The following is a 14,451-nucleotide window of genomic DNA, read 5'->3' on the forward strand; positions in this document are numbered from 1 at the left end:
TCATTGTTTTTGAAATAACTTTCTGATTCGCAAGGAGAAACAGCTAATACAGGGCTTTTACACAGATGATTGAACTTGATCCTCACAACAATTCCGTATTATTCCTGTTTAGATATTAAACACTCAGAATCCAAGAGGGTAAGCAGTTTGCCCAAGATACGTAATTGAATCAAGATTTGCATCCAGACATTGTGTCTCCAAATCTCTTGTTTCCAATTCAAAATCAAATTTTAGGAGTTAATCTGGCTTGGTTTTAGTCTGTATAGATCATCTTTTATTTTGGTGGCATTTGGCAGATACTAATTGATACGTATGTTATATATGTGTGGATATGTACATATGATTAAATCTGAAAGAGAAACAGAAAGACACTTGTGTTAAAGTTCTTAGTTCTAAAGTCACCCTTCCTAGTTTAGGAAAGTAAAAATGTATTTTGGAATGACAGGCAAGTAATGCTAGATATATAGGTGTGGCACTTGTGGTCTCTTATACAGTCTTTGATGTTGATTTTTCTGTATTTAAGTTCTCTTGTTTGGTTTTCACCCCACAGCTCCTCGACCCTCCTGAATGTGGCAATGGCTTCATTGAAACTGGAGAGGAGTGTGACTGTGGGACTCCAGCAGTAAGTCTCTGGTTGTTTTGATAATATTTTTTAGTTAATTCAGGGTGATCGCAGGTCTACAGACTGAGATGCACAGAGGAGCTGTTACACCAAGAAATGTTACAGAATTTGCAGAAGAAAGATTATTACCGTGAGGTAGTACATTTATTTTAGAAGCTATCCCGGTACTTTTAGGAAATGACACCATTTCTGATATTTTGCAAACGTTTATATTCCTTAGGAATGTGTCCTTGAAGGAGCAGAATGTTGTAAGAAATGCACCTTGACTCAAGACTCTCAATGCAGTGACGGCCTTTGTTGTAAAAAGTGCAAGGTAAATAAATGTTTACCTTGATCAGTGACCAGTTGGCAGGGGAAAAAAAAGAGCATATTTGATTCAATTGTTACCGAAAGCAAACCCGTTTCCGCGGAGTCGATTCCTAATGATAGTGACCCTATAAGACAGAATAGAACTACAAGGTTTCCAAGGAGCGACTGGTGGATTTGACTGCTGACCTTTTGATTAACAGCCAAGCTTGTAATCAATGAGCCACCAGGGCCAATTGGCAGAAAAAAAAGAGCATGTTTGATTAAATTGTTAACGCTGTGTAAATACAATCTACTATCAAGAATTGTATCTAAAAATAGATTAAATGACTAAACGCCAGGTACCGTACATAGATTATAGTGTGTGATCCTCATAAAAATTTTACTGAGATCTAGTTACCATTATTATTCTCGTCTAGGCATCTTTTTTTTTTAAGCAGAGGGGAACGCTGAGGCTTGTAGGCTTGTAGTTTGCCCAAAGTCTTATACCGAGTAAGTCAAGAAGCCGGGCCTGAACCTTGTTAATCCCAGAGTGTCCTCTTCATACTCTTCCATGAGGAACATGCACAGTGAGCAAAACCAGGTGTTACTAATCTTTGCATGATCTCTACCTTTTTTGTAGCCTAAACCCAAACTCACTGCTATTGAGTCAATTCTGACTCCCAGGGACCCTATAGGACAGTGTACAACTGCCCCAAAGGGTTTCCAAGGCAGTAAATCTTTATGAAAACAGACAGCCACATCTTTCTCCTGCAGAGTGGCTGGTGGATTGGAACCACCAACCTTTTGGTTATTAGCTGAGTACTTTAACCGCTGCACCACCAAGGCTGGATTTTCTTTGTAAAGTCAAGCGTATATTCAATAGACCCTTCTTTTCTTGTAGCTCAGTTTGATATATCTCTTGTATTAGCTTTTGTTGGAGCAAAAGGAATACTTACTTTACATGTATTATTATGCGTGAGAGTTTAGAATGCAGTTTTACACACATGCTCTGTTTTCATCCTCCCAACAGCATTCTCATACCCATCTCCAAATAGCCCACATTTAAATCTTTACACCAAGACCGTTATTTGGGGCTTGCGCTTCCCAAAGAAATATATACCTTTTTTCTCTTCTCATGTAAAATCTGGTATAATATTCTACATTGTCTCTGAGGTTTAATATCTGCCTCTCCCTGTTGTCTGTATATTTTATGGAGGCAGAGCCAGGTGGTTACAAAGTAACTGATACAAGCTCTCAGGAAATATTTGTTGAATGAATGAATAAATACACAAGCAATTTCTTAATGATTGTTTGCTATTGCCTAGCTTTAGTTCAGTGAGTTAAGGGAGGGTAGGAAATGAAACCATCGTATTAAACACCTCTGTGCCAGGGATTGTGCTAAGAACTTTTAATTTATATCATCTTTGATCAGGGTTTCTCAGCCCTGGCGTACTAACATTTGGGGACGAATAATTCTTTGTTGTGAGTGTGTATCTTGTGCATTATATGATGTTTAGCAGCAGCCCTGGCCCGTACCCACTACATGCCAGCGTCCTCCCTCCCAGTTGCGACTACCAAACACATCACCAGACATTTCCAGATGTCCCTATATGGGGCAAAATCCCCCCTAGTTGTCTTAGGCAATGCTCACAACCATACTTTTGGGATAAGCGTTATTATCCCAGTTTTTATAATTGAGCAAGCCAGTCTCCAGGAAGTTAATAACCTGTGGAGGCTCACTCAGCTAGTGAGGAGTAGATGTGGAATTACGTCCCAGATCTGCTGGCAGCAGTTTGTCATTTCCACTATACTGCTATGTCTTCTGGCGACTTCTTAAGACAAGTAAGGCACTGGCAGAAGTCTCTGAAAGTGCTCTCTTAAAAAGGAAGATTAAACCAAATGTAAAACAAACATTAATTTTGGCTACTTCAGCTGCTTATTCTGTCAGCTTCTCCAATTGCCGTAACAAGGGACACCAAATCAGTTATTTTAACTCCCCATCTTTTAGTTTCCCCATCTGTTAAATGCATTTAATTACACCATCTTCTTTGATTTGTAGAATTAGGCTCCTTGTGATATAATCATTTCAAGGAACAAGTACAAAATAATAAAATTAAAGTCTGTAAAATGAAATGGCATGATTAACTAACACACAAAATAAGTTACAACTGTACCAGTCCAGTTGGGTCTTCTCTGCTGCTTTCTTTACTCTCAGCCTCTGCTCCCACCTGCCCCCTGGGCTCCTGAGAGAGCCATAGCAGGATAGTGAATGGGGTGGGGGAATAGAAGAACAAGGTGGAAAATTGTGTGTATCTCTTTATTCATCTTTTTCTACATATATTTATAATAATGTATCTATAAAACAGAGTGGCAAAATTTTTCTATAAATGCACAGATAGTAAATATTTTAGGCTTTGTGGGTCTGAAAATCTCTGTTGCAGCTACTCAACACTGCCTCTGTAACAGGAAGGCAGTCATGGGAAATATATTAACAAATGGGCCTGAAGTGTTACAATAAAACTTTATTTAAAAAAAAAAAAAACAAAACAGGTGGCCAGATGGATTTGACCCTAAAGCCATAATTTTGCAGACTCTGTCTTAAAATGTTGCTTGTTTACTTGTCTATTATCTTCTCATCAGAATCAAAGTTCCGATAGGACAGGAATTTTAGACAGCATGTATTCTGTTGTATCCCAGCACTTAGAGTAAGTTCTTCCTCACTGTATACTTTCTTTCAGAGGTTTCCTGGCAGTTCTTGAACTTTATACTCATATAAACTCTGGTTCAAAACTGTGCATATTCTTGCCTCAGATGTTCTAAAATTGTAACTTGCCTCAATTCCAAGGAGGAAGAGAATCAGAGCATGTAAAATTATCTTGCTTATTTATTCTTATTGGTCATTTACCCTCACAAAAATATATGTTCCTTGTGAGCAGAGATCTTGTGTCCTGTTCTCCACTGAGTCCCCAGTGGCTGGGACAGTGCCTGGAACATTCATTCATTCTAAATGCCTAGTAAATACTTGATGAATGAATAAATAAACAAATTTTGTTCACACCCCCTAAAAAACATCTGTTAAAACCCTGCTTGGAGTTGGCAGTGTGCTGTGCATGTTGTAGGAACAGCAGGAGACTTGAATGTCTGGAGGGATTGTGAGCAAGGGGAAGAAGGTGAGGTTCATACAGGGAAATTGGGAGGGCGAATAATGCGTGTGTTTGTGTGAGCAGAGACAAAAGTATTAGAACGACCTGGTCCAAAATATTAACATGAGTTATTGGGGGAGAGAAGATTGAAGCGGGAAGGGGAAGGATGGCAACTCACTTTATGTATTTCTGTTTTGTGTTGTTATAATGAGTAGGCTTGCAGTTTATAAATCCAGTGAGGTTAAACATTTATTTGTACTATTCCCATACTTACAAAAAGTATTTGAGGTGTTTGAAAACATACCAAAAAAAAAAAAAAAAAACTAACACTTATAAAAAAACACTTATAGGCACAAATAATAGGAACATTTGAACAGAATAAAAACCCAAGATTTATATCTATGTAAAACTGAGGTAGAAGGGAAGATGGCAAGGAGGAGCATGGGAGAGATAGCCTTGCCAGAAAATCTAATGTTTGCAATTCAGCCCCAAATGTAGCTTTGAGTATTTTTGGCAGATACAACAAAAAAGAATAATATGATGAAGGTAACGTTAAAGTAAAGTATAAACCCAAGAACTGTTTGGAATGAAGAATTACTACAACTTAGACTAACTTGTCCCTCGGATGGTGAATCATCAAGATGGTCCTATTTTAGCAAAATATTTTAAGGTTTATGTGTGATGAATATGTAAATTCCTTCATACACAAGAAACTATTAAAGTAGAATTTTTCATTTGGTAACTACTTTTTGCGGGCTGCCACCTTAAAATAGCTTAATAAATTTCTCTTCAAACAATTACCATTTTGCTTCTTTAGATGGAACTGTGAGAGGTTTCCTCCCACCCCTTCTACAGTTTTACACATTGATTTTTTTGTTCATTTTAGTTTCAGCCTATGGGGACTGTGTGCCGAGAAGCAGTAAATGATTGTGATATTCGTGAAACGTGCTCAGGAAATTCAAGCCAGGTAATTTATAAAATAATTACTCTAAACTGTATGGAAAAAGGGACAACTTTATCAAACCAAAAACCAAATCCATTGCTGTCAAGTCATATTCTGAATCATAGCGACTCTATAGGACAGAGTAAAACTGCTGTATAGGGTTCCCAAGGCTGTAAATCTTTACTGAAGCAAACTGCCACACCTTTCTCCCACAGAGCAGCTGGTGGGTTCGAACCTCTGACTTTTTGGTTAACAGCAGAGTGCTTAGCCACTGTACCACCAGGGCTCTTGAGGAATCTTTAGGGCCCCCTTTATAACTCTCAGGAGAAACGTAAATGGACAAGATGCTTCATGTGACCTCTAATCTCCATATACTTATTTTTCACTGATTTTACATTTCAATAATCGAAGCTTGAGCTGATGTTCAGCATACTTGTCTTCGTATTGAACTGATCTATAACTGCATGCATACCTTAACTATTCTATTTTTGTTTTAAATAGGATGTAAAAGACATTTTATTTGTATCCATTTAGTGAGGGAAGAAACAAGAAGATTGACTTTTCTTCAGTTGGTTGAAACAAGACAGTAAACCATTAAGGCAGAGAAACCCACACAGAACATTTGGCTCAGAGCAGGGGCCCATTGTCTATCTTGATTCTTGCTTATCCAGGATAGCTTGTCTAAGTCATTAAAAGCTGCTCTTGAATTTAATATCATTAGTTGTAGGTAGACAAGCTAGGAAAGTTGGATAAGCTTTGGAGAGAGTTCACAGATTTCATCATGGTCAGTGTATATGTAAGCAGTCCTCACTTTGCACTAGACCATAAAAATCACCATGCAAGGTGAAACCACGTAAAGGGATTTTAGTAATCAATGGGAAAAATTACTATAGTTCTATAAATTTTTTTTAATCAAAATTTTAAAGAACTTATGGCTGGTTACAAATATACAGAGAAATGGAAAAAAATAGGCTATTATTTATTTAAAAACCAAAAACCCTGTTGCCATCAAGTCGATTCCGACTCATAGCAACCCTATAGCGACCTGATAACACTAGAAATTTTGAGAAGTACTTTTATTTCTTTGTAAAAATCCTATTTGAAGCCCGCTTGCTGTCTTCTTGCTGTTTAACTTAGCATGTGAAGCAAGCGTCTTTTCTGTGCCTTGGTGAATTGTTGTACCCTTTTCAGAGTTTGGGACACCTTCTAATATCTTATCCTTGTTTTTCAATGTTGTGAAATATCTGTGAGGGTTCCTTTAAGACGAAGATTTTTTCCGGCATCACTTCCTCTAGGACATCTTCATCTTTTTCATAGCAACCACTTTCTTTACGTCAATAAGTTCTCCACTGAGTTCCTCTGGCTGTGTATCTAGAGTCACTTGAGCTACAGCAGTACCAACGTTCCCACAGTCAACTATTTCTTCTGTAACTCTATTTACACTCCATTTGAATTCACTTCCCGTATCATCACTTTTCTTTCTTTTTTTTTTTGGTTTCACTTTCATCTTTGTTGGCCAATTCCCACTTTTGATTATCCGTTTTTGTAAACTGTCACGTGGGTTTATCTCTGGGAAACAAAGAGGCAACACATCTACACACTTTGCTGTCTGTGAATGAATTGAAGAACAAATGGGCAGTGACCAATCATTGTCATACTTTGAAAGAAGTGATGTGGTAGGTCACTGATCATGATGTGTATCTGTTATTTACATAGTGATTTTGGGACTGAAGAGGTAGTAACAAAGCGTGTACTTGAGACAGTTAATTCACAGTTAATATGCTGTGGTAACTGGAAATTGAACTATGTTGGTGAAGGACTGGTGGTATTTAACAAGACTGTGGTAACTGAAATGCTTGTATATCAGAACTGTGTACAAAGCCAGGACTGCCTGCATATTTTTTTTTTCTCTAGAGAAGAGAGATTCTATAGTGGTGTTCTTACATTAACCATGAAAAATGCTTTATTATCATAGTCATCCTAAGAGATTAAAGATTTTTTATGTAAAAATATTTTCCTTTCTTGCTATCTAATTAGCAGTATTTTTCTAAGCTAACATCTATTGATGATGAGGAGAAAATGAAGTGGTTACCTCTTAGGCTCTTGGAGGGAAAGTATATTAGTACAGTTTCTTTAGAAAGTGATTATACAATAAGTAGCAGGAATTTTAAAAGAATCTTAAGTCCAAAATGATGTATGCATAAAGCTGCTCTCGTTGCTTTAGTTGTAACAGCATGCGTTGGAAATAATTTTAAGTGAATGTTTTAATGTGTGGGTTATGTGGTTTGTTCAGTACAGTGTGTTACAGCTATTAGAAATAACATGTAAAAAAAAGTTTATGACATCAAGAAGTTCATGGGATGAACGTAAAAAGAAGAAGCAAAATATAAAATAGTATACATGATTTGTTTAAAAATTTCAAATTTTATAGAAAAAAGTAGAAAATATACCAAAATATGAAAGTAATTGATTTGGAGGATAGGAATGTGAATGACTTTTGTCTTTTCTACATTTTTACATTTCCCACCTTTTCTCAAATGAGTATGTATTATTATTATGATAGAAAAAAAATTTATGATAAATTATAAAGCACTGTCTGTTTATATCCTCACAAAAATGTCTTGCAATTTAGGCTAGCATTAATCCAAAAAATACAAAATAATAAATGTTGGAGAGGTTGTGGAGAGACTGGAGCACTTACACAGTACTGGTGGGAATGTAAAATGGCACAACCACTTTGGAAATCAAGTTGATGCTTCCTTTAAAGCTAGAAATAGAAGTACGATATGATGCAACAGTCCCACTCTTTGGAATATATCCTAGAGAAATAAGAGCCCTCACGCGAATAGATATATGCATATCCGTGTTCATTGACACACTGTTCACAATAGCAAAAAGATGTAAACAACCTAGGTGCCCATCCATAGACCAATGGATAAACAAATTATGGTAAATTCACACAATGGAATACTGTGCAGTGATAAAGAGGAACAATGAATCAGCAAGACATCTCATAACATGGATGAATCTGGAAGGCATTATGCCGAGTGAAATTAGTCAGTTGCAAAAGGACAAATACTGTATTGAGACCACTATCGTAAGAACTCAAAAAAAGGTTTAAATGCAAAAGAAAACATTCTTTGATGGTTATGAAAGTGGGGAGAGAGGGAGAGGAGTATTCAGTAACTAGTTAGTAGACAAGAATTATCATAGGTGAAGGGAAGGACAATACACAATACAGGGGAAGTCAGCACAAGTGGACTAAACTGACAGCTAAGAAGTTTCCTGAACACAACCAAACACTCTGAGGGACAGAGTAGTGGGGGCAGGAAACTAACTTCAGCTGTAAACTTTCACTTAGAGTACAATTAAAAAAAAATGTCTTGTAATTTTCTACAGTTGCTACGAGGAAATAAGAGGGAAGTTACAAAGCATGTCCTTTTCTAACATTCTCTAAATAGACTCCTACTCAGAGTCATTTAAGTAAAAGCCTTGTGTGCTTCTTATGGCCAAAGAGAAGAAACTACTTAACTGCTCCATCTACCCTGGCACCCTTCTTGCTTTTGTTTTGTCCCCGTGTTTTTCTTGCTCTGAATAACAGTGTGTCTGTGTGAAGCAAGAGTCTCTTCATATTAGCATTGGCTTAATCCATTGCAGTTGGTTCTTTTTCTTTGCTTCTTTGTAATCAATGGTTTGTGCCTCTGGTAGATTCATATTTTTAGGAGAAAGTGCACCAATTATATTTCTTCTTGCTGTCTCTTGACCTTCTTTGTTTTTCTTATCAGATAGCTTAAGAGACTAATATATTATCCGACTTTATTTCTAAAATGAAAACATCAAATGGATTAGCTTAGCCTGATATTCTCCTCCACATTTGGTTCATAGTTCTGTTCTCTTTTCCTAGTGTGCCCCTAACATTCATAAAATGGATGGATACCCATGTGATGGTGTTGAGGTAAGTCACTTCATTTTTACTTAACATTTTTTGTGTACAACAGCATGAAAGACTTACTGAGATCTTAACAAAATGGAAAAGTCAATTTAAATGTTTTATAATTCTGAAGATAAAATTCCTCTCCAGTACACATTGACTGTTTTTTCCAATCATAATTTCTTCATTTATCTGACATAAGCAGGCATTGCATTGCTAATGGGTATGCCTTTCCATTTTAGGGAATTTGTTTTGGAGGAAGATGTAAAACCAGGGATAGACAATGCAAATACATCTGGGGGCAAAGTAAGTAAATAGTGTAACTTGATCATTTTTAAAATATGATATTCAGGCAGACTTCGCAAGGACTTGTGGACTTAAAGTAAATTTTTGACCACTTTTTATGACTGAAAGATCCTCAAAGCCACTGCAGGTCTTAGCAGGGGCACTTTTGTGGAAATTGGAGAAAGATACCTTCTTTGGGAGAACACAACCCCACACATCTTGGCTAGTTGACAGTGCCTTTGGATGAAATGGAAGGTGCCTTTGCTGCCAGGCAGGTGAAGCCCATGCCAGGGTGCACAGCTTGGAGAGAAGAGCAAGCCTGAATTTTAGCTCTACTTGCAGTTCCCTCAGCTGAGAGCCCTTAAGCTAAACCTGTATAACCATATGGGATGGACATGTGCCCTGGCTTGGGCATCCTTGACTGAGAACCGTAGCCACTTAACTAGAGTTTCTTTTTCCTCTTCAATTATCTTTCTTATATTAGCCAGCTTTCCTACTTGGAGGTAACCTTCTGTTGAGGTAGCACTGCTGAAAAGAAATTTTAATGTTATTCTCTTCAAAGTTTGTCATATTTTCAGAGGAAATATATAATATTTATAGTAAAGTCATATCTCTAGATTTATATTTAAATGTTTTATAGTATATTTTTTCCACAAGTATTATTTGCTGTTCTGAAAACAGTTTCTGTTCTACACTCTTTCAAAAGACAATTTGTATTAGAAAGCAGGTTATGTAAGTAATGAGTTCTAAGAAAATCCTTAATTATCATAAATATTGGCTATAATCCTTTTGGGAGGGAAAGTATATGCTTTCTTCTGAGCAATCAGAGAGAAACATGATTGGGGAAAAATTTAGTCCTGCAGGTTTGTACTCTGAACAAAGAAATACATTTTTTGTTTCTTCTACTTGAGGAAAAAACAGTACCTGATAGCAAGAAGTAAGAAAAGCTACCCACACCCACACACATATTTTTAATGTACACCTACAGTCTTCCCCTGTTTAATTTGGAAAAGCACTTTTGATCTAACTCTCAGATAACTCAGCCAACCAACCCTAGCTTCAGAAAAAATAAAAACCTGACAGAGATGCTATATGCCATAAAATGCTATTTGAGTCTGAGATTCAGCCAGAATTCAAGCTTTTCTAGAAGAAGAATAAAATTAAGTTGTTTTTATAGTTGTTAAGAAATAGTGAGCAAAGTAGAAATTGTACCGCCATTTCCCTAATCCTTAGTTATAGTGCATAACTATTTTAATAAAATTGTTTTTATGACTAATAAAAGTTGTTGAGTGAGAAAGTCATGCTTTTTTGTCTGTCACTGAGATGAAAGCATGGAGCATTTATTCCAGGAACCATTTAGTGGCATCTTACCCTGATTGTTGGCCAAAGGCTAAGGAGTACTGTTTTTGCACCCCGTAGTCTGAATCCTACCAAAACCCAAAAACCAAAACCCAGTGCCGTCGAGTCAATTCCGACTCATAGCGACCCTATAGGACAGAGTAGAACTGCCCCATAGAGTTTCCAAGGAGCGCCCGGCGGATTTGAACTGCAGACCCTTTGGTTAGCAGCCGTAGCACTTAACCACTACGCCACCAGGGTTTCCACGGATCCTACCAGAGATCTAAATACATTTGTTTCCCACGTTTCAAACAAGCAGTCATGAAAAATGAACCAGCTTCGTGAATGTCTATGATATAAGAAAACTCTTGTGAACTATAAGTACGATAGTTGGAATTGATAACATAGTCAAGAAAAGTCCTTAAGCTGCAGTTTTCCTTATTATAAAAAATTTTAGCAGCTCACATTTTACCTCCCTCACTGATAGAACACTTTATTCTGCTTCAGAAGTGACAGCGTCAGACAAATACTGCTATGAGAAACTGAATATTGAAGGAACCGAGAAGGGTAACTGTGGCAAAGACAAAGACACCTGGATACAATGCAACAAACGGTGAGGTGGAGTAGTCAGTCCAGAGTTCATCACTCAGTCAATTTCAAGCATCATTTTTTGAGTAACTGGGACGTTGCAGTTTTTCACATCCCTCAAAGTATGCTCTTGCCTCCTTACCTCATCTCTTCACAGTGTTAACCAGCATTACCTATGCAGAAGGCTACCAAATCTTGACATATACCCTGACCTCTCTCCCAATGCCCAGGTCATGCATGCAGCTGCCTCAGGACTTTCTCACCTAACAGATACCTACCAGCAGGTCAAAAGCAATAAAAATTAAAGCCATCAGGATATGGATGCAGTATGTTGTTGAATTAACTGCCCTGACTTTCCTAAGCCATCCCTGTTTTTGCCGAAGATCTCAGTATCTCACTGTGCATCTGCCTAGAAGCCTCAGAGTGATCTGTGACTGCATCTTCCCTCTTGCACATTGTCCAGTGGCCAAATCGTGTCCACTCTTCCCTTTTGTCCCCCACTCCCGTTCGTCTTTAATTCATCCCTTCACTTCCATTCCAGTTGTCGTTACCCCGACTGAGACCCATATTAACTTGTGAACTATTAACAAAAGTCTCTGGATGGATCTCTATACCATCATTCTCTAGCACGCTGCCATCAGAATGATCTTCCTACTCTCTATGACTATGTCATTTTTTTGTTCAAAATTTGACCAGCTCCACATATTTGATTTATAGTCTGAATAGTACCCAGCATTAATTGAGTGCACCCTATGTGCTAAGCATTGTATCAGACTTTACATAAACTATGCCATTTAATCTTTATGGCTGTTCTTACCAATTTATGGAGAAGGAAGCTCAGGCACAGCTAATTAACGTGCCCCAAATCACGTGGCTAACAAGTAGTAGAAGCAGAATTGGAATGCGGACAACCTGACCGCACTCTCTCTTTAACTACTTTGCTGCATGTCTTACTGCTCTGTTTAACAAATAAGATGGAACCTTAGCTTGGCACTGAACCTCCTCTACAGTTTGCCCTGAACCTACGTTTTTTGGTGTTTGTTTCTCTATTCCAAATTCTAGAAGACCTATTGTTCCTAACATGTGCATTATACGGTCCTACCCTGTGTCTATATTTGTGCTGTGATTTCCCTGCAGGCTCCTTTATCCTCATACCATCCCCACTCAAAAATTTATCCGTTTTTTTAAAACCCAGCTTGGACAATACTTTCTCTATAAATCCTTTCCTGATTTATTGTAGAAATAAATTATCTCTCTCTTCTCCTCTTAACTCTCACAGCCCTTTGTACTATTCTCGTGGCCCTTGTCTCAACTCTGTTTTATAGTTATGGTATATATGTGATTTATCTTTTCATCTAGTGTATAATTTCCCTGAGGGTAAAGATCATGTCTGATTTTCTTTATACACCATAAAATACTAAGTAAGGTCCATGTACATAAATGACACTCAAAAAATGCTGAAGCATTTTTGTTTATGACAGATGTAGTAAAATGATATCTTTTTAAAGGTGAATTAATACATATTTTTCTATATTGATGATATAAACAGATCCTAATTTTCCTCTTTTCCCATCTAATAAAGTCTGATAGATCCATATATAGTCCTGCTGGTCTACCAGTCTTGCCAAGAAATTTATTAAGATGATTACCATTTTCTCTGTTAATGATTAAAATGTGTTGGACATAAAGAATGTGTAAGATAGTGTTTAACACCAGTAAAGATATTTTACAAGTTAAATTAGAATTATATGTGATAGTGGAGGAAATAGTGAAATATATTGACAAAGGGATGGTGAGCCCTCGTGGTTGGGAATATATAAAATATATATAGCATACAGTCTCTTCTTTAATTCTGGGATAACAGATCGAGAGAATATCTAAATTCCAAAAGGATGTCCATGCAAAAGTCTTTCATTCACTTATCAAATACTAAAAAATTAGCATATACAGTAATGTCTTGTAAGAAAAGAGATTCTGATATAAAAGAAATCTATTTGATGGACAGTTTTCTTTAGATAAACATTTGAACTAATGAAGAGTAAAGGAAAATACAGAAAACAATTGGGATTTTGATGTGCCATAAGAGTTTCAGGGAAAACACTTTTTAAAGTAAGAGGCAGACTAATTTGGGCTTACTTTGCTTGACATATGAATAAAGAGTCGATGAAAAAATGAATGCAGAATTGAGGTAAGATTATTGTTTTAACTGCAAATGATTTGTTATGTCTTCGTGGATATATAATTGGCACTCTTTTAACACAGGGATGTGCTCTGTGGTTACCTTTTATGTACCAATATTGGTACTATCCCAAGGCTTGGAGAACTCGATGGTGAAATCACATCTACTTTAGTTGTGCAGCAGGGAAGAACATTAAACTGCAGGTAATTACCTAACCATTCTGTGAGGACATTTGTTAGCTCACTTCCTAGGAACACAGTTTAAAACCACTTCTGTTTTCAGCTCATGTGCATATTAGTAAGCGTAAATAGAATCCAGTTCATAGAGGTAACTGAGTAAATCCAGACAGAAAAGAGATGAAGAGAAGAATTAGTTGAAAGCAAAATATTATGTGGTTGCTAGAGTTATATTTGTATATTTATGTTTAGTTGATTAGTAAAATCTTGCTGGCTGTAGTTTGATTTCATTCTTATTAAGAAGAATGGGGATTTTTCGGTAAAAGCAGTAGATTAAATATATACATCTGCTTTTGTTCCCTTCTGAAGCCCCACTAAAATAACACGAAATGGCTCTTTGTTAGAATGCATACATCTATAGGGAGACAGAGAGAGAGAGGAGATGACAGCAACAGTATTTTGAAATTTAGAAAGCAAACGTAGGAGTTGCAGATCGTTACATAGCAAATACAAAAAAGCTGAACCTTAAGCCAGTAATGGGGAATACTGAGAACCAGCCCAATATATGATGTCAGTTCCCAAAAGGCTCAGAAACTAGCAGCAGCATCTACTTTGTAAGAGGGAGTAAAGGAATTGGGGGTAAAAACCCAAAAAACCAAACCTAGTGCCATGAGTCGATTCCGACTCATAGAGACCCTATAGCGGGTACTAAAATAAAGAAGATAGCGAAAAATTTGTTAAAGAAGTAATTAGATCCGCACATTACTGTCTTGACTCTATTAAACTGGGGATTACCTACCCTCCCATGGAAAAAGCTTTATAAACTGCAGAGGGTACAACACAAGATTTCCAAACAGAAGGACAGCAGGCAATATTGATATCACAAGTTGTATGCAAGTGGTCTAGCCTCATTGACATTCATAGTCAGAAAGCCCTAGGATTTCCAATCATCTTTCTG

General features: G+C 37.0%; 1 protein-coding gene across 11 annotated transcripts in view; it reads left to right on the plus strand.

Moving 5' to 3' along the window:
• The window catches only part of ADAM22 (ADAM metallopeptidase domain 22), a 237,415-nt gene that overhangs the window by 182,540 nt on the left and 40,424 nt on the right, over window positions 1-14,451 (plus strand). For all 11 annotated transcript variants that reach the window (XM_049893638.1, XM_049893637.1, XM_049893639.1 and 8 more), the window contains exons 16-22: window positions 551-622; window positions 843-935; window positions 4,940-5,020; window positions 8,901-8,951; window positions 9,170-9,233; window positions 11,058-11,163; window positions 13,401-13,520. In XM_049893638.1, the coding sequence (XP_049749595.1) occupies window positions 551-622; window positions 843-935; window positions 4,940-5,020; window positions 8,901-8,951; window positions 9,170-9,233; window positions 11,058-11,163; window positions 13,401-13,520 (587 nt within the window). The remainder of the gene's footprint in view (window positions 1-550; window positions 623-842; window positions 936-4,939; window positions 5,021-8,900; window positions 8,952-9,169; window positions 9,234-11,057; window positions 11,164-13,400; window positions 13,521-14,451) is intronic.

This window comes from Elephas maximus, chromosome 8 (genome assembly GCF_024166365.1).
Source record: "Elephas maximus indicus isolate mEleMax1 chromosome 8, mEleMax1 primary haplotype, whole genome shotgun sequence".
Taxonomy (NCBI): domain Eukaryota; kingdom Metazoa; phylum Chordata; class Mammalia; order Proboscidea; family Elephantidae; genus Elephas; species Elephas maximus.